Below are 24810 nucleotides of genomic sequence, written 5' to 3' on the forward strand. Positions count from 1 at the left end.
TTACAGCAGCAGGCCCCAGCTAAACAGGCACAGGGGCAGAGACCTTCATTACAGCAGCAGGCCCCAGCTAAACAGGCACAGGGGCAGAGAACTTCATTACAGGAGTCATGAGGATAATAATGCACATGACTATTTGACCAAATCATGGTTTCAGCCAAGTTTAGAGTGAGGTGACCATGTAGAATGTGCAGCTTGCACCAATGCGACCAATAAAAAAATGTAACTCGCCATAGCCAAGTCAAAGGTGTAGCCAAATGCAACTAAATGGTCGCAGTCTGGAGCCCTGCATGATAGTGCTGGAAACGCAGGAAACTTTGGACATGAGAGTCGAGGGCCAGTGTCTTACCTGACAGCAGACGTGGCAAACACCTGTCCATTGGAGCCTACTACCAGCACGATGATGGAGGCCACCACTACAATCAAATCTGCAGAGAAGCACACAGTAGAGGGGAACCATGTTACAGGAGGGAGACATGTTACAGGAAGGAGCCATGTTACAGGAGGGAGACATGTTACAGGAGGGTGACATGTTACAGGAAGGAGCCATGTTACAGGAGGGAGACATGTTACAGGAGGGAGACATGTTACAGGAAGGAGCCATGTTACAGGAGGGAGACATGTTGCAGGAGGGAGACATGTTACAGGAAGGAGCCATGTTACAGGAGGGAGACATGTTACAGGAAGGTGACATGTTACAGGAAGGAGCCATGTTACAGGAGGGATCCCAGGGTTGTTGAATTGTCACTGTTACTTAATAAGGATTTCTATTTGCATACTGAATGCAAATAATTGGCATTATTGTACATGTTTTTATCTTATTTTATCTGAAGACTAAGGATGCCGTGTGGAGTGTGGAGTTTGTTCCAGGCGCTTGCCGATGATGGAGATAGGCTTCCTGGCAAAGCGCAGCCGGCCCCAGACGCCAACATATTTACTACGGCATCCTGCTGACCACAGCCGCACACCATACTCCACACCGAATAACACCACCAGCGCTATCTCCTGTTAAAGACAGAGGGTGGGGGGGGGGGTTGTAGAGAGAACTTTTGTGAGTGTAATGTTCACTGTTAATTGTTATTGTTTATTATCTATTTCACTTGCTTTGGAAATTTAAACATATGTTTCCCATGCCAATAAAGCCCCTTAAATTGAGAGAGAGAGAGGGAGAGAGAGAGAGAGACAATGAGAGAGAGAGAGAGGAGAGAGAGAGAGAATGTAGGAAAATAGTAAGTGATTATCAGATAGAAAGAGGGAATAGAGCAGGTGATAAAACTAAAGGCTCAGACACACCAACAGCTGGCCCAGAGTACTTAGCACCTCTGAACGTCATTTGAGAACCAAGTGTGCACTGATTTTACATGTAGAATGTTGTGAAATATGTCGTCAGTCAGACATCTCCAGCTGGTGGTCCCTAAAACCCAGCGTGCTGAACTATCTTCAGCCCAGCACTACATCCAGGATGTGTGATGTGTGCCAGCCTTCAGGGAACCACAACAGGACTAATATATGATCGGGCCATGTGTTGTGGTTATTCATGTCACATCACCTAGAACTTTCCTTTTCCAGGAATGAGAATTAGACCAAAAATTAAAGCAAACGCTCTAAGGATGGTGCTGGAGGATGGTGCTGGAGGATTTGTGCTGGACTATCTGACATAAAAAGAAAAGGGGACAGTTAGATGAAAACACTTTATTAAATAAAGGTTCAAATTCAGGTCATGTGACATGATTAACCAAAACCCTGGGCCCTAGTACACTATTGGTAACCAGACCTATTGCTTCTAGTTCCTTTGTCCCTGAATGGATAAAATAACCAATATGTTCCTATACATCAAATGACTCCCAGTGCATGACATGAATCAAATAATGAACTGAAATTAATGCCAAATGGCTCCCAGTGCATGACATGAATCAAACAATGAACTGAAATGAACACCAAATGGCTCCCAGTGCATGACATGAATCAAACAATGAATTGAAATTAATGCCAAATGGCTCCCAGTGCATGACATGAATCAAACAATGAACTGAAATGAACGCCAAATGGCTCCCAGTGCATGACATGAATCAAACAATGAACTGAAATGAACGCCAAATGGCTCCCAGTGCATGACATGAATCAAACAATGAACTGAAATGATCGCCAATGCAATTCCATTCAAATGTTCAAGTTTAGCATTTAGCAATTTAGAAGACCAATACAAAATCAATAACTTTTAATGGACTTTTAAGAGTGACAGATGCCCAACCTATGTTCCATCTTGGCGCTGGGTAAACACATGTAAGTATCAGGGCTCCCGAGTGGTGCAGCGGTCTACAGCACTGCATCACAGTGCTAGAGGCGTCACTACAGATCCTGGTTCGATCCCGGGCTGTATCACAACCGTCCGTGATCGGGAGTCCCATAGTGCGGCGCACAATTGGCCCAGCGTTGTCCGGGTTAGGGGAGGGTTTGGCCGCAGGGTAGGCCATCATTGTAAATAAGAATTTGGCCTTAACTGACTTGCCTAGTTAAATAAAGGTTAAATAAAAATAAAATCACGCAAGTGCCACAGATGCACTAGGTTATTCCTTCCAGGAAGAGAGAATCTACATTGGACCTTGTTAACAGTGAGTAAAGTGGTGACCTCACGTGCAGTGGGGTGCAAACCAGACAAAGGAAGAGCTGTTGTTGTTGTGGTGGGGATGGGGGGGGCGGGGAGGGGAGGGGAGAGAGGAGGAGGAGGAGGAGGACAGAGGGCAGGGTCATCAGCATTGAGGTCCAGTCATTCCACCTTTTGGCCCCTTTCTGATCAGACTTACTAATGTAGTTATACTGAGGTCAGACACTATGTGGCACTAAAATATGGACACAAAAAAATGAAGAATCAAATCCAGGGATCTGTATATGGACACATACGGCCACAGAAAAAAGCGCTGTCCCTGATCAGTTAACATTAAGTGGGTAGTGTCATGTATCTGCTCAAAACAGTCTTTCCTGTTCTGACGACTCACACATCTCTTTCTTTATTTTTCCTATAGTTGAGAAACAAAAGAGGGACAACTGTCCGAGCAGAGCTAGTTAGGGCCACTGGCAAACAGAAGGGCCTCTCTAGTTAGGGCCCCTGCTAATCCCACCTCTGCAGGCGCAGATTAATCTGTGATTCTGGGCGTGGTCCTGATGAGTGGACAGCATCATTTAATCCTGTTAGACACTGGCTGAGGTGAACTTTCAACCTGCGTGTGCGTGCCCTTGTGGCCCCCACACTCCGAACCCGCTCCCGTCTAACCCTAATCCCTCGTTCTCTCGCTCTTTCCCCTCTTTCTTTCTCCTCTAGGACGACTCTCAAGGGTAGTCCCCCTCTTTCCTCTCCTTTGTCTCCATTCCTCTGACTCCAGAAGGGATCTGTCAGCCAGACTAAGCATACAAACACAAGAGCTGTTTAACTCAGCAGCTGGTCAGTGGTGTCTAGGTTTGAGGGAAGGATTTAGGGTCAGGGTCAGGATGGGTTTAACAATTCAGAGTTGCTTTGTCTGACCGCACAGATGTCACATTTAGGGATGCGTATATATGTCAACATAGAAGTTAACAGTGGTTTTGGTTCACAAATAATATCATTTTGACTATGGCTATGCAGACCCATCCAGGTGGATGCTACATATTGGTGATGAATGTGAATGAGTTTCCCTCATACAATGAAGAGCAGTTCCATCCAGTCAACTAGTCATTACAATATTATTCCCTAAAATGAGACATAAAGAATGAAATGGTCTTTAGACAGAAGGATAGGGCGAGGAATCAGACAAGGGCGAAGATGAAATGCAATGTCAAATGCAGGTTTGGTGTTAGGGGCCTGGTATGGCTGGAGTTTAGGGTAAGGTTTGGTGTTAGGGGCCTGGTATGGCTGGAGTTTAGGGTAAGGTTTGGTGTTAGGGGCCTGGTATGGCTGGAGTTTAGGGTAAGGTTTGGTGTTAGGGGCCTGGTATGACTGGAGTTTAAGGTAAGGTTTGGTGTTAGGGGCCTGGTATGGCTGGAGTTTAAGGTAAGGTTTGGTGTTAGGGGCCTGGTATGGCTGGAGTTTAGGGTAAGGTTTGGTGTTAGGGGCCTGGTATGACTGGGGTTTAGGGTAAGGTTTGGTGTTAGGGGCCTGGTATGACTGGAGTTTAGGGTAAGGTTTGGTGTTAGGGGCCTGGTATGGTTGGGGTTTAGGGTAAGGTTTGGTGTTAGGGGCCTGGTATGGCCGGAGTTTAAGGTAAGGTTGGATGTTTGATGTTTGGGATAGCTATCTGACCATGCATGTTGTGCTGAAGGTTTGGGCGGGTGGAGAGAGAGAGGACTGTCATAGGAAGAATGATCTTTCTATAGTGTAGAGAGAAAATAGACCACTACTGCCCTCTGCTGGCCTAGCAACTCCGTTACACAATAAGGATCTGCTCTCTGCTGGCCTAGCAACTCTGTTACACAGTAAGGATCTGCCCTCTGCTGGCCTAGCAACTCTGTTACACAGTAAGGATCTGCCCTCCGCTGGCCTAGCAACTCTGTTACACAATAAGGATCTGCTCTCTGCTGGCCTAGCAACTCTGTTACACAGTAAGGATCTGCCCTCTGCTGGCCTAGCAACTCTGTTACACAGTAAGGATCTGCCCTCCGCTGACCTAGCAACTCTGTTACACAATAAGGATCTGCTCTCTGCTGGCCTAGCAACTCTGTTACACAGTAAGGATCTGTCCTCTGCTGGCCTAGTAACTCTGTTACACGATAAGGATCTGTCCTCTGCTGGCCTAGTAACTCTGTTACACAATAAGGATCTGTCCTCTGCTGGCCTAGCAACTCTGTTACACAGTAAGGATCTGCTCTCTGCTGGCCTAGCAACTCTGTTAAACAGTAAGGATCTACTCTCTGCTGGCCTAGTAACTCTGTTACACAATAAGGATCTGTCCTCTGCTGGCCTAGCAACTCTGTTACACAATAAGGATCTGTCCCCTGCTGGCCTAGCAACTCTGTTACACAGTAAGGATCTGCCCTCTGCTGGCCTAGCAACTCTGTTACACAGTAAGGATCTGCTCTCTGCTGGCCTAGTAACTCTGTTACACAATAAGGATCTGCTCTCAGCTGGCCTAGTAACTCTGTTACACAGTAAGGATCTGTCCTCTGCTAGCCTAGCAACTCTGTTACACAATAAGGATCTGCTCTCTGCTGGCCTAGCAACTCTGTTACACAGTAAGGATCTGTCCTCTGCCTGCCTAGCAACTCTGTTAAACAATAAGGATCTGCTCTCTGCTGGCCTTGCAACTCTGTTACACAGTAAGGATCTGTCCTCCGCTGGCCTAGCAACTCCGTTACACAATAAGGATCTGCTCTCTGCTGGCCTAGCAACTCTGTTACACAGTAAGGATCTGTCCTCCGCTGGCCTAGCAACTCCGTTACACAATAAGGATCTGTCCTCCGCTGGCCTAGCAACTCCGTTACACAATAAGGATCTGCTCTCTGCTGGCCTAGCAACTCTGTTACACAGTAAGGATCTGTCCTCTGCTGGCCTAGTAACTCTGTTACACAATAAGGATCTGTCCTTTGCTGGCCAAGCAACTCTGTTACACAATAAGGATCTGTCCTCTGCTGGCCTAGCAACTCTGTTACACAGTAAGGATCTGCTCTCTGCTGGCCTAGCAACTCTGTTACACAATAAGGATCTGTCCTCTGCTGGCCTAGCCACTCTGTTACACAGTAAGGATCTGCCCTCTGCTGGCCTAGCAACTCTGTTACACAGTAAGGATCTGCTCTCTGCTGGCCTAGTAACTCTGTTACACAATAAGGATCTGTCCTCTGCTGGCCTAGCAACTCTGTTACAAAATAAGGATCTGTCCTCCGCTGGCCTAGCAACTCCGTTACACAATAAGGATCTGCTCTCTGCTGGCCTAGCAACTCTGTTACACAGTAAGGATCTGTCCTCTGCTGGCCTAGTAACTCTGTTACACAATAAGGATCTGTCCTTTGCTGGCCAAGCAACTCTGTTACACAATAAGGATCTGTCCTCTGCTGGCCTAGCAACTCTGTTACACAGTAAGGATCTGCTCTCTGCTGGCCTAGCAACTCTGTTACACAGTAAGGATCTGTCCTCCGCTGGCCTAGCAACTCCGTTACACAATAAGGATCTGTCCTCCGCTGGCCTAGCAACTCCGTTACACAATAAGGATCTGCTCTCTGCTGGCCTAGCAACTCTGTTACACAGTAAGGATCTGTCCTCTGCTGGCCTAGTAACTCTGTTACACAATAAGGATCTGTCCTTTGCTGGCCAAGCAACTCTGTTACACAATAAGGATCTGTCCTCTGCTGGCCTAGCAACTCTGTTACACAGTAAGGATCTGCTCTCTGCTGGCCTAGCAACTCTGTTACACAATAAGGATCTGTCCTCTGCTGGCCTAGCCACTCTGTTACACAGTAAGGATCTGCCCTCTGCTGGCCTAGCAACTCTGTTACACAGTAAGGATCTGCTCTCTGCTGGCCTAGTAACTCTGTTACACAATAAGGATCTGTCCTCTGCTGGCCTAGCAACTCTGTTACAAAATAAGGATCTGTCCTCCGCTAGCCTAGCAACTCCGTTACACAATAAGGATCTGCTCTCTGCTGGCCTAGCAACTCTGTTACACAGTAAGGATCTGTCCTCTGCTGGCCTAGTAACTCTGTTACACAATAAGGATCTGTCCTTTGCTGGCCAAGCAACTCTGTTACACAATAAGGATCTGTCCTCTGCTGGCCTAGCAACTCTGTTACACAGTAAGGATCTGCTCTCTGCTGGCCTAGCAACTCTGTTACACAATACGGATCTGTCCTCTGCTGGCCTAGCCACTCTGTTACACAGTAAGGATCTGCCCTCTGCTGGCCTAGCAACTCTGATACACAGTAAGGATCTGCTCTCTGCTGGCCTAGTAACTCTGTTACACAATAAGGATCTGCTCTCTGCTGGCCTAGTAACTCTGTTACACAATAAGGATCTGTCCTCTGCTGGCCTAGCAACTCTGTTACACAGTAAGGATCTGTCCTCTGCTGGCCTAGTAACTCTGTTACACAATAAGGATCTGTCCTTTGCTGGCCAAGCAACTCTGTTACACAATAAGGATCTGTCCTCTGCTGGCCTAGCAACTCTGTTACACAGTAAGGATCTGCTCTCTGCTGGCCTAGCAACTCTGTTACACAATACGGATCTGTCCTCTGCTGGCCTAGCCACTCTGTTACACAGTAAGGATCTGCCCTCTGCTGGCCTAGCAACTCTGATACACAGTAAGGATCTGCTCTCTGCTGGCCTAGTAACTCTGTTACACAATAAGGATCTGTCCTCTGCTGGCCTAGCAACTCTGTTACACAATAAGGATCTGTCCCCTGCTGGCCTAGCAACTCTGTTACACAGTAAGGATCTGCCCTCTGCTGGCCTAGCAACTCTGTTACACAGTAAGGATCTGCCCTCTGCTGGCCTAGTAACTCTGTTACACAGTAAGGATCTGTCCTCTGCTAGCCTAGCAACTCTGTTACACAATAAGGATCTGCTCTCTGCTGGCCTAGCAACTCTGTTACACAGTAAGGATCTGTCCTCTGCTGGCCTAGCAACTCTGTTAAACAATAAGGATCTGCTCTCTGCTGGCCTAGCAACTATGTTACACAGTAAGGGTCTACTCTCTGCTGGCCTAGCAACTCTGTTACACAGTAAGGATCTGTCCTCCGCTGGCCTAGCAACTCCGTTACACAATAAGGATATGCTCTCTGCTGGCCTAGCAACTCTGTTACACAGTAAGGATCTGTCCTCTGCTGGCCTAGTAACTCTGTTACACAATAAGGATCTGTCCTTTGCTGGCCTAGCAACTCTGTTACACAATAAGGATCTGTCCTCTGCTGGCCTAGCAACTCTGTTACACAGTAAGGATCTGCTCTCTGCTGGCCTAGCAACTCTGTTACACAATAAGGATCTGTCCTCTGCTGGCCTAGCAACTCTGTTACACAGTAAGGATCTGCCATCTGCTGGCCTAGCAACTCTGTTACACAGAAAGGATCTGCTCTCTGCTGGCCTAGTAACTCTGTTACACAATAAGGATCTGTCCTCTGCTGGCCTAGTAACTCTGTTACACAGTAAGGATCTGTCCTTTGCTGGCCTAGCAACTCTGTTACACAGTAAGGATCTGTCCTTTGCTGGCCTAGCAACTCTGTTACACAGTAAGGATCTGCTCTCTGCTGGCCTAGTAACTCTGTTACACAATAAGGATCTGTCCTTTGCTGGCCTAGCAACTCTGTTACACAATAAGGATCTGTCCTCTGCTAGCCTAGCAACTCTGTTACACAGTAAGGATATGTCCTCTGCTGGCCTAGTAACTCTGTTACACAATAGGGATCTGTCCTCTGCTAGCCTAGCAACTCTGTTACACAATAAGGATCTGCTTTTTTCTGGCCTAGCAACTCTGTTACACAGTAAGGATCTGCTCTCTGCTGGCCTAGCAACTCTGTTACACAGTAAGGATCTGCCCTCCGCTGGCCTAGCAACTCTGTTACACAATAAGGATCTGCTCTCCGCTGGCCTTGCAACTCTGTTACACAGTAAGGATCTGCTCTCTGCTGGCATAGTAACTCTGTTACACAATAAGGATCTGTCCTCTGCTGGCCTAGTAACTCTGTTACACAGTAAGGATCTGTCCTTTGCTGGCCTAGCAACTCTGTTACACAGTAAGGATCTGTCCTTTGCTGGCCTAGCAACTCTGTTACACAATAAGGATCTGCCCTCTGCTGGCCTAGCAACTCTGATACACAGTAAGGATCTGCCCTCTGCTGGCCTAGCAACTCTGTTACACAGTAAGGATCTGCTCTCTGCTGGCCTAGTAACTCTGTTACACAATAAGGATCTGTCCTCTGCTAGCCTAGCAACTCTGTTACACAATAAGGATCTGTCCTTTGCTGGCCTAGCAACTCTGTTACACAGTAAGGATCTGCCCTCTGCTGGCCTAGTAACTCTGTTACACAATAAGGATCTGTCCTCTGCTAGCCTAGCAACTCTGTTACACAGTAAGGATATGTCCTCTGCTGGCCTAGTAACTCTGTTACACAATAAGGATCTGTCCTCTGCTAGCCTAGCAACTCTGTTACACAATAAGGATCTGCTTTTTGCTGGCCTAGCAACTCTGTTACACAGTAAGGATCTGCTCTCTGCTGGCCTAGCAACTCTGTTACACAGTAAGGATCTGCCCTCTGCTGGCCTAGCAACTCTGTTACACAGTAAGGATCTGCTCTCTGCTGGCCTAGTAACTCTGTTACACAATAAGGATCTGTCCTCTGCTAGCCTAGCAACTCTGTTACACAATAAGGATCTGTCCTCTGCTGGCCTAGCAACTCTGTTACACAGTAAGGATCTGCCCTCTGCTGGCCTAGCAACTATGTTACACAGTAAGGATCTGCTCTCTCCTGGCCTAGCAACTCTGTTACACAATAAGGATCTGTCCTCTGCTAGCCTAGCAACTCTGTTACACAATAAGGATCTGCTTTTTGCTGGCCTACCAACTCTTTTACACAGTAAGGATCTGCTCTCTGCTGGCCTAGCAACTCTGTTACACAGTAAGGATCTGCCCTCCGCTGGCCTAGCAAATCTGTTACACAATAAGGATCTGCTCTCTGCTGGCCTAGCAACTCTGTTACACAGTAAGGATCTGCTCTCTGTTGGCCTAGTAACTCTGTTACACAATAAGGATCTGTCCTTTGCTGGCCTAGCAACTCTGTTACACAATAAGGATCTGTCCTCTGCTGGCCTAGCAACTCTGTTACACAGTAAGGATCTGCTCTCTGCTGGCCTAGCAACTCTGTTACACAATAAGGATCTGTCCTCTGCTGGCCTAGCAACTCTGTTACACAGTAAGGATCTGCCATCTGCTGGCCTAGCAACTCTGTTACACAGTAAGGATCTGCTCTCTGCTGGCCTAGTAACTCTGTTACACAATAAGGATCTGTCCTCTGCTGGCCTAGTAACTCTGTTACACAGTAAGGATCTGTCCTTTGCTGGCCTAGCAACTCTGTTACACAGTAAGGATCTGTCCTTTGCTGGCCTAGCAACTCTGTTACACAGTAAGGATCTGCTCTCTGCTGGCCTAGTAACTCTGTTACACAATAGGGATCTGTCCTCTGCTAGCCTAGCAACTCTGTTACACAATAAGGATCTGCTTTTTTCTGGCCTAGCAACTCTGTTACACAGTAAGGATCTGCTCTCTGCTGGCCTAGCAACTCTGTTACACAGTAAGGATCTGCCCTCCGCTGGCCTAGCAACTCTGTTACACAATAAGGATCTGCTCTCCGCTGGCCTTGCAACTCTGTTACACAGTAAGGATCTGCTCTCTGCTGGCATAGTAACTCTGTTACACAATAAGGATCTGTCCTCTGCTGGCCTAGTAACTCTGTTACACAGTAAGGATCTGTCCTTTGCTGGCCTAGCAACTCTGTTACACAGTAAGGATCTGTCCTTTGCTGGCCTAGCAACTCTGTTACACAATAAGGATCTGCCCTCTGCTGGCCTAGCAACTCTGATACACAGTAAGGATCTGCCCTCTGCTGGCCTAGCAACTCTGTTACACAGTAAGGATCTGCTCTCTGCTGGCCTAGTAACTCTGTTACACAATAAGGATCTGTCCTCTGCTAGCCTAGCAACTCTGTTACACAATAAGGATCTGTCCTTTGCTGGCCTAGCAACTCTGTTACACAGTAAGGATCTGCCCTCTGCTGGCCTAGTAACTCTGTTACACAATAAGGATCTGTCCTCTGCTAGCCTAGCAACTCTGTTACACAGTAAGGATATGTCCTCTGCTGGCCTAGTAACTCTGTTACACAATAAGGATCTGTCCTCTGCTAGCCTAGCAACTCTGTTACACAATAAGGATCTGCTTTTTGCTGGCCTAGCAACTCTGTTACACAGTAAGGATCTGCTCTCTGCTGGCCTAGCAACTCTGTTACACATTAAGGATCTGCCCTCTGCTGGCCTAGCAACTCTGTTACACAGTAAGGATCTGCTCTCTGCTGGCCTAGTAACTCTGTTACACAATAAGGATCTGTCCTCTGCTAGCCTAGCAACTCTGTTACACAATAAGGATATGTCCTCTGCTGGCCTAGCAACTCTGTTACACAATAAGGATATGTCCTCTGCTGGCCTAGCAACTCTGTTACACAGTAAGGATCTGCTCTCTGCTGGCCTAGTAACGCTGTTACACAGTAAGGATCTGCTCCCTGCTGGCCTAGCAACTCTGTTACACAATAAGGATCTGCTCTCTGCTGGCCTAGCAACTCTGTTACACAGTAAGGATCTGCTCTCTGCTGGCCTAGGAACTCTGTTACACAGTAAGGATCTGCTCTCTGCTGGCCTAGTAACTCTGTTACACAATAAGGATCTGCTCTCTGCTGGCCTATCAACTCTGTTACACAGTAAGGATCTGCTCTCTGCTGGCCGAACAACTCTGTTACACAATAAGGATCTGCTCTCTGCTGGCCTAGCAACTCTGTTACACAGTAAGGATCTGCTCTCTGCTGGCCTAGCAACTCTGTTACACAATAAGGATCTGAATATTGTGGAGAAATGCAGTAAACGTTTGGGTTTGGCCTACTTGCAAGTAACCAAAAAGCATAAATGTATCCACTGATCCCTAATTGGCTGACTGATTCATCAATCGTCCCCTCCCCAGTGTAAGGATTCTGTCTCCCGTGGCATCCTCAGGTGGGTGTTACACTCTGGCAGTAAATAACATAAATATTCTACTGAATTATCCAAACCTGACTGTAAACATGAGAAGGACTGGCCACCTCCCAGAGCCTGGTTCCTCTCTAGGTTTCTTCCCAGGTTTCTACCTTCTAGGGAGTTATTCCTAGCCACTGGGCATTGCTTGCTCTTTGAAGATTCAGGCTGGGTTTCTGTAAAGCACTTTGTGACAACTGCTGATGTAAAATGGGCTTCACAAATTAAATTGAGAGCATGTTGCTGTTCCAACATAATATAATAACTGACCACCCAGAAGAATGTCAGAGCCTGGTACTGCCCTATAGTAGAGTATATAATAATATAATAACTCACCACCCAGAAGAGAGTGTCAGAGCCTGGTTACTGCCCTATAGTAGAGTATATAATAACTCACCCCCAGAAGAGAGTGTCAGGGCCTGGTACTGCCCTATAGTAGAGTATTTAATAATATAATAACTCACCACCCAGAAGAATGTCAGAGCCTGGTACTGCCCTATAGTAGAGTATATAATAATATAATAACTCAACACCCAGAAGAGAGTGTCAGAGCCTGGTACTGCCCTATAGTAGAGTATATAATAATATAATAACTCACCACCCAGAAGAGAGTGCCAGAGCCTGGTACTGCCCTATAGTAGAGTATATAATAATATAATAACTCACCGCCCAGAAGAGAGTGTCAGAGCCTGGTACTGCCCTATAGTAGAGTATATAATAATATAATAACTCACCACCCAGAAGAGAGTGCCAGAGCCTGGTACTGCCCTATAGTAGTGTATATAATAATATAATAACTCACCACCCAGAAGAGAGTGTCAGAGCCTGGTCCTGCCCTATAGTAGAGTATATAATAATATAATAACTCACCACCCAGAAGAGAGTGCCAGAGCCTGGTACTGCCCTATAGTAGAGTATATAATAATATAATAACTCACCACCCAGAAGAGAGTGTCAGAGCCTGGTACTGCCCTATAGTAGAGTATATAATAATATAATAACTCACCACCCAGAAGAGAGTGTCAGAGCCTGGTCCTGCCCTATAGTAGAGTATATAATAACTCACCACCCAGAAGAGAGTGTCAGAGCCTGGTCCTGCCCTATAGTAGAGTATATAATAACTCACCACCCAGAAGAGAGTGTCAGAGCCTGGTACTGCCCTATAGTAGAGTATATAATAATATAATAACTCACCACCCAGAAAAGAGTGTCAGAGCCTGGTCCTGCCCTATAGTAGAGTATATAATAACTCACCCCCAGAAGAGAGTGTCAGAGCCTGGTACTGCCCTATAGTAGAGTATATAATAACTCACCCCCAGAAGAGAATGTCAGAGCCTGGTACTGCCCTATAGTAGAGTATATAATAATATAATAACTCAACACCCAGAAGAGAGTGTCAGAGCCTGGTACTGCCCTATAGTAGAGTATATAATAATATAATAACTCACCACCCAGAAGAGAGTGTCAGAGCCTGGTCCTGCCCTATAGTAGAGTATATAATAACTCACCACCCAGACGAGAGTGTCAGAGCCTGGTACTGCCCTATAGTAGAGTATATAATAATATAATAACTCACCACCCAGAAGAGAGTGTCAGAGCCTGGTCCTGCCCTATAGTAGAGTATATAATAACTCACCACCCAGAGGAGAGTGTCAGAGCCTGGTACTGCCCTATAGTAGAGTATATAATAACTCACCACCCAGACGAATGTCAGAGCCTGGTACTGCCCTATAGTAGAGTATATAATAATATAATAACTCACCACCCAGAGGAGAGTGTCAGAGCCTGGTACTGCCCTATAGTAGAGTATATAATAATATAATAACTCACCACCCAGAAGAATGTCAGAGCCTGGTACTGCCCTATAGTAGAGTATATAATAATATAATAACTCACCACCCAGAAGAATGTCAGAGCCTGGTACTGCCCTATAGTAGAGTATATAATAATATAATAACTCACCACCCAGAGGAGAGTGTCAGAGCCTGGTACTGCCCTATAGTAGAGTATATAATAACTCACCACCCAGAGGAGAGTGTCAGAGCCTGGTACTGCCCTATAGTAGAGTATATAATAACTCACCAGCCAGACGAATGTCAGAGCCTGGTACTGCCCTATAGTAGAGTATATAATAATATAATAACTCACCACCCAGAAGAGAGTGTCAGAGCCTGGTACTACCCTATAGTAGAGTATATAATAACTCACCACCCAGAAGAGAGTGTCAGAGCCTGGTACTGCCCTATAGTAGAGTATATAATAATATAATAACTCACCACCCAGAAGAGAGTGTCAGAGCCTGGTACTGCCCTATAGTAGAGTATATAATAATATAATAACGCACCACCCAGAAGAGAGTGTCAGAGCCTGGTACTGCCCTATAGTAGAGTATATAATAATATAATAACTCACCACCCAGAAGAATGTCAGAGCCTGGTACTGCCCTATAGTAGAGTATATAATAATAAAATGACTCACCACCCAGAAGAGAGTGTCAGAGCCTGGTACTACCCTATAGTAGAGTATATAATAACTCACCACCCAGAAGAATGTCAGAGCCTGGTACTGCCCTATAGTAGAGTATATAATAATATAATACCTCACCACCCAGAAGAGAGTGTCAGAGCCTGGTACTGCCCTATAGTAGAGTATATAATAATATAATAACTCACCACCCAGAAGAGAGTGTCAGAGCCTGGTACTGCCCTATAGTAGAGTATATAATAATATAATAACTCACCACCCAGAAGAGAGTGTCAGAGCCTGGTACTGCCCTATAGTAGAGTATATAATAATATAATAACTCACCACCCAGAAGAATGTCAGAGCCTGGTACTGCCCTATAGTAGAGTATATAATAACTCACCCCCAGAAGAGAGTGTCAGAGCCTGGTACTGCCCTATAGTAGAGTATATAATAACTCACCACCCAGAAGAGAGTGCCAGAGCCTGGTACTGCCCTATAGTAGAGTATATAATAACTCACCCCCCAGAAGAGAGTGCCAGAGCCTGGTACTGCCCTATAGTAGAGTATATAATAACTCACCCCCAGAAGAGAATGTCAGAGCCTGGTACTGCCCTATAGTAGAGTATTTAATAATATAATAACTCACCACCCAGAAGAATGTCAGAGCCTGGTACTGCCCTATAGTAGAGTATATAATAACTCACCCCCCAGAAGAGAGTGTCAGGGCCTGGTACTGCCCTATAGTAGAGTATATAATAACTCACCACCCAGAAGAGAGTGCCAGAGCCTGGTACTGCCCTATAGTAGAGTATATAATAATATAATAACTCACCACCCAGAAGAATGTCAGAGCCTGGTACTGCCCTATAGTAGAGTATATAATAATATAATAACTCACCACCCAGAAGAGAGTGTCAGAGCCTGGTACTGCCCTATAGTAGAGTATATAATAATATAATAACTCACCACCCAGAAAAGAGTGTCAGAGCCTGGTCCTGCCCTATAGTAGAGTATATAATAACTCACCCCCAGAAGAGAGTGTCAGAGCCTGGTACTGCCCTATAGTAGAGTATATAATAATATAATAACTCACCACCCAGAAGTGAGTGTCAGAGCCTGGTACTGCCCTATAGTAGAGTATATAATAACTCACCACCCAGACGAGAGTGTCAGAGCCTGGTCCTGCCCTATAGTAGAGTATATAATAACTCACCACCCAGAGGAGAGTGTCAGAGCCTGGTACTGCCCTATAGTAGAGTATATAATAACTCACCACCCAGACGAATGTCAGAGCCTGGTACTGCCCTATAGTAGAGTATATAATAATATAATAACTCACCACCCAGAAGAGAGTGTCAGAGCCTGGTACTGCCCTATAGTAGAGTATATAATAATATAATAACTCACCACCCAGAAGAGAGTGTCAGAGCCTGGTACTGCCCTATAGTAGAGTATATAATAATATAATAACTCACCACCCAGAAGAGAGTGTCAGAGCCTGGTACTGCCCTATAGTAGAGTATATAATAACTCACCACCCAGAAGAGAGTGTCAGAGCCTGGTACTGCCCTATAGTAGAGTATATAATAATATAATAACTCACCACCCAGAAGAGAGTGTCAGAGCCTGGTACTGCCCTATAGTAGAGTATATAATAATATAATAACTCACCACCCAGAAGAGAGTGTCAGAGCCTGGTACTGCCCTATAGTAGAGTATATAATAATATAATAACGCACCACCCAGAAGAGAGTGTCAGAGCCTGGTACTGCCCTATAGTAGAGTATATAATAACTCACCACCCAGAAGAGAGTGTCAGAGCCTGGTTACTGCCCTATAGTAGAGTATATAATAATATAATAACTCACCACCCAGAAGAATGTCAGAGCCTGGTACTGCCCTATAGTAGAGTATATAATAATATAATAACTCACCACCCAGAGGAGAGTGTCAGAGCCTGGTACTGCCCTATAGTAGAGTATATAATAATATAATAACTCACCACCCAGAAGAGAGTGCCAGAGCCTGGTACTGCCCTATAGTAGAGTATATAATAATATAATAACTCACCACCCAGAAGAGAGTGTCAGAGCCTGGTACTGCCCTATAGTAGAGTATATAATAATACAATAACTCACCACCCAGAAGAGAGTGTCAGAGCCTGGTACTGCCCTATAGTAGAGTATATAATAATACAATAACTCACCACCCAGAAGAGAGTGTCAGAGCCTGGTACTGCCCTATAGTAGAGTATATAATAATACAATAACTCACCACCCAGAAGAGAGTGTCAGAGCCTGGTACTGCCCTATAGTAGAGTATATAATAATATAATAACTCACCACCCAGAAGAGAGTGTCAGAGCCTGGTACTGCCCTATAGTAGAGTATATAATAATATAATAACTCACCGCCCAGAAGAGAGTGTCAGAGCCTGGTACTGCCCTATAGTAGAGTATATTATTATATAATAACTCACCACCCAGAAGAGAGTGCCATGTGCCAGAGCCTGATACTGCCCTATAGTAGAGAGCACACTGAGGATAAGACAGGCGAGCACGATGAGGAACCTGCAGGACAGAACAACATTCAAATCACTTTATGTATGACGTGGAGAGGTATATAAAACAACGCAGAGTATGTGGAAAATGATTGAAAGCAGTCAAGAGAATACACAGACGCCCCCAAAAGTTACATGTTGGAGCTTTAAAGCTGAGATCTATGACTTAAAACACTTGTGGTGTTAACCCACTTTAAGCTGAGAACTCTGATTTAAAACACTCGTAGTGTTAACCCACTTTAAGCTGAGAACTATGATTTAAAACACTCGTAGTGTTAACCCACTTTAAGCTGAGAACTATGATTTAAAACACTCGTGGTGTTAACCCACTAAGCTGAGAACTATGATTTAAAACACTCGTGGTGTTAACCCACTTTGAGTGTTTTTTTTCTCAGTCATAAGCCGACATGATGTTCAGTATCTATCCTTCATGAGCCACTAGGTGTGTTTGACTGTAGAGTCAGTTTCTCTGTGCGTACCGTGCAGTGTGCTAACAGGGTAGAGCAGTGCAGCAGTGGGTCTGTAGCCAGTAGAGTAGCTACCTCAGCTGAACTCAGGCCTCAACTGACGTGGACTTAGTATATGTGTCACCAGATCAAACACACCTTCTTCACACCAAACATAAAGACATTCTGCACACACACACACACACACACACACACACACACACACACACATTCTAATGCCACTACCATGCCAGCCCCTGACATTCTGAAAGGACAACAACATCCTGTCATTCTATTTGATCTCAAGGTCATACGTTCTTTTTCCAACTGAACCAACAATCAGACCACTGTGAGTCCTCAAGAGGACTGAGATAAAAAGCTTTTCTTTGTACAAGATAAGGCTACAAGCTGCTACAACACAACTTAGCCAGACACAATGCAGATGACGTTGTAAATGTCCATTTCCACCCCTTGACAAGTTGTCTGATGTTGCCTCAGTCATTGGGAATCCTATTGAGATGATATCTAGCAGTTTGTGTAGATCTACACCAGTGGCCAGATAGTAATGATAGACCTACCGTATGAACCTATAGCAATACTAAGATAGAAGCCCTGGCCCCCTCAACTAGCCTCCTTGCTCCTGTCAAAACACTTTCCAACTGTTAGTAATACACAACTTACTTGCATTGATGGAAACTACAGATGTAGGATCTTAATTTGAGCCAGTTTGCTACAGCAGGAAAATAATCCTGCAGCAACAGGAAATGTGAATTATTATGTGGATTACAATGATGGACATTTTTGTTGGGTTTGATACATTTTTCGTTAGGGCAAATCAAGTCTGACATTTCAAAGTGGAAATTACAAACTTTAGAAGCCTTTTTAAAACTCAAATACACTTTGCATTTCCTGCTGTGCAGGAAAATTATCTACAACAAAAGAGTGATCAAATTAAGATCCTACATATGTAGGGAGAGGGGTTGCTGTTTTGTTTGCAGTTAGTGTTTGTTCCATTGAGGCCCTTATCACCTTACGGCGTGTCCGGTGTGCTTACTGATGACTGGTCTGGAATCCAACCACCTCACCACCACACTTCAACACACATAGAACAGAGAAGAAGAGGGATCCATTGTGAAGCAGCCAGTAGAACAGAGAAGAAGAGGGATCCACTGTGAAGCAGCCAGTAGAACAGAGAAGAAGAGGGATCCACTGTGAAGCAGCCAGTAGAACAGATAAGAAGAGGGATCCACTGTGAAGCAGCCAGTAGAACAGAGAAGAAGAGGGATCCATTGTGAAGCAGCCAGTAGAACAGATAAGAAGAGGGATCCACTGTGAAGCAGCCAGTAGAAAAGAGAAGAAGAGGGATCCACTGTGAAGCAGCCAGTAGAACAGAGAAGAAGAGGGATCCACTGTGAAGCAGCCAGTAGAACAGAGAAGAAGAGGGATCCACTGTGAAGCAGCCAGTAGAACAGAGAAGAAGAGGGATCCACTGTGAAGCAGCCAGTAGAACAGAGAAGAAGAGGGATCCACTGTGAAGCAGCCAGTAGAACAGAGAAGAAGAGGGATCAACTGTCCAGAACAGACTATGGGAGGCACACAGTACTACATAGAGCCATGGCTACATGGAACTCTATTCCACATCAAGTAATTGATGCAAGTAGAATCATTTAAAAAACAGATAGAACCTTATGGAACAGCTGGGACTGTGAAGACACACACACACACACACACACACACACACACATGCTAACACAAGCACTCTACACACACGAACACATGGATGTTGTATTTTAGATATGTGGTAGTAGAGTAGTGGCCTAAGGGCACACACTGAATGCGTTGTGAAAAGTGTTATGAAATGTAATGTCGTGTAATATTTGTAATTGTATATAACTGCCTTAATGTTGCTGGACCCCAGGAAGAGTAGCTGCTGCCTTGGCAGGAACTAATGGGGATCCATAATAAACCCCAGGAAGAGTAGCTGCTGCTTTGGCAGGAACTAATGGGGATCCATAATAAACCCCAGGAAGAGTAGCTGCTGCCTTGACAGGAACTAATGGGGATCCATAATAAACCCCAGGAAGAGTAGCTGCTGCCTTGGCAGGAACTAATGGGGATCCATAATAAACCCCAGGAAGAGTAAATGCTGCCTTGGCAGGAACTAATGGGGATCCTTATTAAATACAAATAACATGGGCTTTACTGGCCTCTATATAGTGGGCTGTGTGGGCCCTATTGAGCTCTACACAATACTGTAAGCATCACATCTCCAAGCTGCATGTATTATTGATGGGCAGGATCTCTTCCAGTCTACTGCGTCTGCAGGGGGTAGCAGGACAGGGCAGAGAGAGGTAGACAGCAGCACTGTGTACAGGTAATCACATCATAAGGTTTTACTATCAGCCACTCTCTATGATAGAACACATCTAAGGCAGGTTGACTTGTGACGTCATAGACGGCTGGCTTGTGGAGCGAAGGGACAATGTGATAGTTTCATGTGGCAGTGTCACTGTGTCGGGTCTCAGTCTCCCTGTTATATAGCTCAATCATTGTGAACGTCATGACTCAACAATGTTTAGTGGAGTCTAAGGATCTGAAGGTAAATGTATGTATCCAACAAAATGTTGCCATGGCATTATTCATGGAAGCATTGTAAACAGCATACAGTAAGTAGCACAAGCACATAGCTTGAGGCAACATGCCAACACTACAGAGGTCATGGTATAACACAGACACACACACAGACACACACACTCTCTCGTGGGGGAGGTCCTGCAGTCCTGATAGCACTCTGTCTGGAGCGCTCACTCTGGCTCAGTTATAAGCCAATGTTCATTCCTGCCTCCCACTCTTACAGTTACACAACAATGAAAGAACATTAACATTACATTTGAGTTATTTAGCAGATGCTAGGTTCCAGAGTGACCTAAAGTTGGTGAAGTCATCTCAAGGTAGCTAGGTGAGACAACCACATATCACAGTTAGAAACTGCGTAAGTAAAGTATATTTTGGATAAAAAAAACTAAAATGTCATGACAGGCTTGACATGGAAACAGAAAACAATGTATACTTTCCAAAAGTTGACAACAACAAAAAATAGACAAGGTGGGATCTTTTTGTGTCGGTAAAATGAATTATTATGCGAGAAATTTAATTGGAAATGCTTTTATGTGCAAATATTGATTTAATAACCATCATATCAAAGTAAACTTTGAGTCACACGATGACATGTTGTGTGGTCCTCCTACTACGACTCGTCTTGAAAGCATGCAGTGTATTAGGCTACAGATGAAATCAATTCTGATAAACTTCACAGGTTGGTGAAAGTGCAAAGTGATGAGTTTGATTCCCCCCCCCCCAAAAAAAAGTCAAAGGTCTTATTCTGGTGACATGATCATTGATGCTTAGCTGCCATTTGACAAATAAAAATGATCTTTCACTTTTGTCCATAATAATCTCATCATGTAATGTCAGCTATGCGTATCTGCGCGCTGTTGGCTAGAGCACACCGTGCCAATACTAGAGTGGGCACACTCTCTTCATAACGCAACATTTTTTTGTGAGAAAACTATCACATTTGAAAATGCGATGGAAATCAATGTAATTTGTATTTTTCTATTCTGTAAATGGAATTTAACCGCGAAAATGTATTTTTATGTGCACTACGTCATCACGCACAGCCTTTTTATTTGCCACAAGTAAATTTGATGGAAACACATATCTGGTGGGAAAATTAGGATTTTAGAAAATTCGCATGAAAAACTGTCGCCAATTGGATGGACACCTAGCTATAGTAAATACTTCCCTCGTTAAAGCAGCTATCAGCAAAGTCAGTGGTAGTAAGAAAAGACAAGTGTGAGTTTAGTGTAAAAAAAAAAGGAAAGGTTATACCTTGCACCCCCATTGGAACGCTAGACGTTACCTTGTTAAGATGGTTTTGGCTTTGTAAAGTTACTTAGAAAGTTAGAACCCAACTGTCCAGACTCTTAACATCTGATATGTCACAATTAAGACAGTGCTGTGATAGGCCTTTTAACAGGTGAGGAAAATACTGCCTAAATACAAATTCATCTATTAAGTAGTTGTTTAGTAGGCAACATTTGTGGAAACAAGGGGGCATCTGTAGTGGTGGTCCATTGGCATCCAGTTCTATCAGGACTATCTCTGCCCTGATGCATCAGGCTCCCCCAAAGCAGCCAGCCTGCATCAGGCATCCCCCATCCCACACCAGCAGGTCATAGAGTGGCAGTATCAGGCTACTGCTCTCAAAGCAGCCAGCCGGCCAAGTTTAGCTGCCTGCTATCAACTCCAGTGAGAGGAGATACTGAGCACTGGGGGTTGGTTCTTCAGACTGAACATTCCTCAGCCAGAGATCAGGCCCCCGAAACACTTACAGTATGCCCACGTCCCTGGTCAACATGCCATGATACAGAGCTGGTTTCCCCTGGTCAACATGATGATATAGGGCTGGTTTCCCCTGGACAACATGATGATATAGGGCTGGTTTTCCCTGGACAACATGATGATACAGGGCTGGTTTTCCCTGGACAACATGATGATATAGGGCTGGTTTCCCCTGGACAACATGATGATATAGGGCTGGTTTCCCCTGGACAACATGATGATATAGGGCTGGTTTCCCCTGGACAACATGATGATATAGGGCTGGTTTCCCCTGGACAACATGATGATATAGGGCTGGTTTCTCCTGGACAACATGATGATATAGGGCTGGTTTCTCCTGGACAACATGATGATATAGGGCTGGTTTCCCCTGGACAACATGATGATATAGGGCTGGTTTCCCCTGGACAACATGATGATATAGGGCTGGTTTTCCCTGGACAACATGATGATACAGGGCTGGTTTTCCCTGGACAACATGATGATACAGGGCTGGTTTTCCCTGGACAACATGATGATATAGGGCTGGTTTCCCCTGGACAACATGATAATATAGGTCTGGTTTCTCAGACACAGCCTAGTCCTAGACTAAAAAGTCTGCTCAACTGAGAATCTCCATTGAAATATACAGTATTTTTAGACCAGTCATAGGCTTAATGTGTGTCCAGGAAACCAGCCCATGGAGATTGACAGAAACTCCATGTTCAGACAAAACGGTCAATACTACATAATAGCAGTCTGACGTCAGTGATGTTCATTAAATACTGAAGTGAGTTTGTTCAGCTGTATAAATCTACATATAGTCTCAATTTTATAGCCTACAGTGTAATTCAGTAACATAATTGTACCGTTAATCACGTGTATAGTATTGTATTAGGACAACTAGAAATAATCCAAAGGATAGCCTAGTGTCATGCCCTTGAACTGCTTTGAACCATTTGGCACTTGGCATGGTTGAAAAATGCAAGTAATGTGTTCTTGTTATATCAACGTTATTCATCATAAACACTCACACCGAGAAGTGATACACGAAGCATTTCCACCCAGATGGTCTTTCCAGAAAGTTATAAGCGCGTCCTTGAATGTAAGCACGGCTGACGATAACTGGACGAGTTGTGCTGTATACGGACATCCGGGGGTTCAGATTGAGCCCGGGTAGGTGAGACACAGACGGTCGAGTGACAGTTGTGTGAATGGTGATGCCCTCGGGGTCACACAGAAACCTGTTGTTAGAAATAAGCGCCCCAGGTTGAGAGGCTGACGCGGCTTGTGACATCTCAAACTCCGTCTGTTTTCTCCCATGTCCCACCACCATCGAGGACCTCCGTATGTTATTCAGGACTTCATTCCTCTGGGTTGTCTTGTCTGGAGATGACATGCTGTTTGTAGCCTGGTTTGCTTTCTCATCAATGGGACGGACACACGCTTTAGTCTCCGTCTAATGCGGACTTGGTTGATAAATGAAGTGGGACAAAACAGAGCCTGCATACGGTGAGCGAAAAAAAAAAAAAAAAAACGTACTAAAGCCGCTGTCTTGTCGGATTTGTCTCGCTGACCGCCGCTTTCCCGAAATCCTATTATAATAGCTTACATTGGTAGAGCAAGTATCCGACCCATGTTAAATTACGGAAGAAATGTCCCCTACCTGTTGCTGGACGGTTAGACTACTACTCATCATCAGTTGACTTACTTGTGCGTGCTTGTTTCGCGCTTGATCGCACAAAAGGGGAGGCAGTGCCCTCTGGGCAGCATTGAACAACAATAATTTGCAGCTGTGAGTGTTGAGTTGGTGAGTGTTGACCCCTCAAAACAGCATAGACCAACAGCACACACACTCTCTCTCTCTCTCTCTCCCCCTCTCTCGCTCGCTCTCCCCCTCTCTTGCCCCCCTCTCTTTCGTTATCGCTCTCTCTCCCCTCTCTCTTTCGTTATCTCTCTCTCTCTCCCACACGTTCTTCCCATCTCTACCAATTAACTCCATGAAAGCATACCATAAGCTACTGGCAGTTTATGTGTCCTGTAATGATATGGCAGCTGTTAACATAAGTAACAATACCATGCTTGACTGTCTCTGTGTATAGTTACAATGCGGAATTCATTTAAATGACCTTGACCATCCTTGATAGTGAACGAGGGACACTGGTTTGCTTGCCTTATACAAGGGTTTTAATTGAGAAAAGTAATGTGGCGTTCTAGTGATGACAGGTTCTGTTGTCAGGTACACATTAACCTACCTGACCTGATGACATGAATGTGAGAGAGCACTAGCCTACTGCTAGTGCTGAGCGATTAGTGCTTTTTGATGTCGGTTCAGTTTCGGTTCGATTATTTAAAAGATAATTATGGTTCGGATTCGATCATTATGCTGGTTGAATGCTGTAACACAGAATAAAACTATTAATACAAGTCCCATGATGGTAGTGACTGTCCATTACTGTTTGTCACTTACTAACCATCATTTATTCACATTACTTTACCTTCATGAAATATTTGTTTTATTTGATGGCTTTATTATTTCATTCCAAGACATCTCATCTCTGTAGAGCTGCTGCCTATTCTGTCCAACAAAATAACAATTTTATTAGTTCTTCAAAGTACACTGAACAAACATATAAAAGCATCATGCAACAATTTCAAAGATTTTACTGAGTTACAGTTCATATAAGGAAATCAGTAAATTTAAATAAATTCATTAGGCCCTAATCTATGGATTTGACATGACTGGGAATACAGATATGCATCTGTTGATCACAGATACCTTAAAAAAAAAAAGATAGGGGCGTGGATCGGAAAACCAGTCAGTATCTGGTGTGACCACCATTTGCCTCATGCAGCCGGACACATCTCCTTCACATAGAGTTGATCAGGCTGTTGATTGTGGCCTGTGGAATGTTGTCCCACTCCTTTCAATGGCTGTGCAAAATTGCTGGATATTGGCGGGAATTGGAACACGCTTTCGTACACGTTGATCCAGAGCATCCCAAACATGCTCAATGGGTGACATGTCTGGTGAGTATGCAGGCCATGGAAGAACTGGGACATTTTCAGCTTCCAGGAATTGTGGACAGATCCTTGCGACATGGGGCCGTGCATTATCTGCCCGGTACAGTTAATACCGGGATTCATCCGTAAAGAGCACAATTCTCCAGCGTGCCAGTGGCCATCGAACGTGAGCATTTGCCCATTGAAGTAGGATTACAACTCCAAACTGCA

General features: G+C 44.8%; 2 protein-coding genes across 2 annotated transcripts in view; both read right to left on the reverse strand.

Annotated features, from left to right (window-relative positions):
• Window positions 1-655, reverse strand: part of kcnq1.1 (potassium voltage-gated channel, KQT-like subfamily, member 1.1) — a 20620-nt gene extending 19965 nt beyond the window's left edge. The window contains exons 1-2 of the mRNA XM_082957546.1: window positions 517-655; window positions 347-425 (exon numbers count right to left, since the gene is read on the reverse strand). Coding sequence (XP_082813672.1) covers window positions 347-425; window positions 517-655 — 218 coding nt within the window. The remainder of the gene's footprint in view (window positions 1-346; window positions 426-516) is intronic.
• Window positions 637-23557, reverse strand: LOC145850447 (potassium voltage-gated channel subfamily KQT member 1). The gene is made up of 3 exons (XM_082957974.1): window positions 22611-23557; window positions 16667-16757; window positions 637-1002 (listed from the first exon to the last, which is right to left on the reverse strand). Exons 1-3 carry the CDS (start codon window positions 22973-22975, stop codon window positions 832-834), a joined length of 627 nt encoding a protein of 208 aa, XP_082814100.1. The 5' UTR covers window positions 22976-23557; the 3' UTR covers window positions 637-831.
• Between the last annotated feature and the right edge of the window lie 1253 nt (window positions 23558-24810).

Source organism: Salmo salar, chromosome 11 (assembly GCF_965601325.2).
Source record: "Salmo salar chromosome 11, fSalSal1, whole genome shotgun sequence".
In the NCBI taxonomy this organism is placed as follows: domain Eukaryota; kingdom Metazoa; phylum Chordata; class Actinopteri; order Salmoniformes; family Salmonidae; genus Salmo; species Salmo salar.

Bases quoted from the DNA above. Each gene is read 5' to 3' on its own strand.
- LOC145850447 (XM_082957974.1), bottom strand. From the start codon at position 22,975: ATGTCATCTCCAGACAAGACAACCCAGAGGAATGAAGTCCTGAATAAC. The intron at 16,758-22,610 runs GTGAGTGTTTAT...TCTGTCCTGCAG, and splicing joins TTCGTGTATCACTTCTCGGT to GTTCCTCATCGTGCTCGCCT. The intron at 1,003-16,666 runs GTGAGTTATTAT...TGTCTTTAACAG, and splicing joins ATGGCACTCTCTTCTGGGTG to GAGATAGCGCTGGTGGTGTT.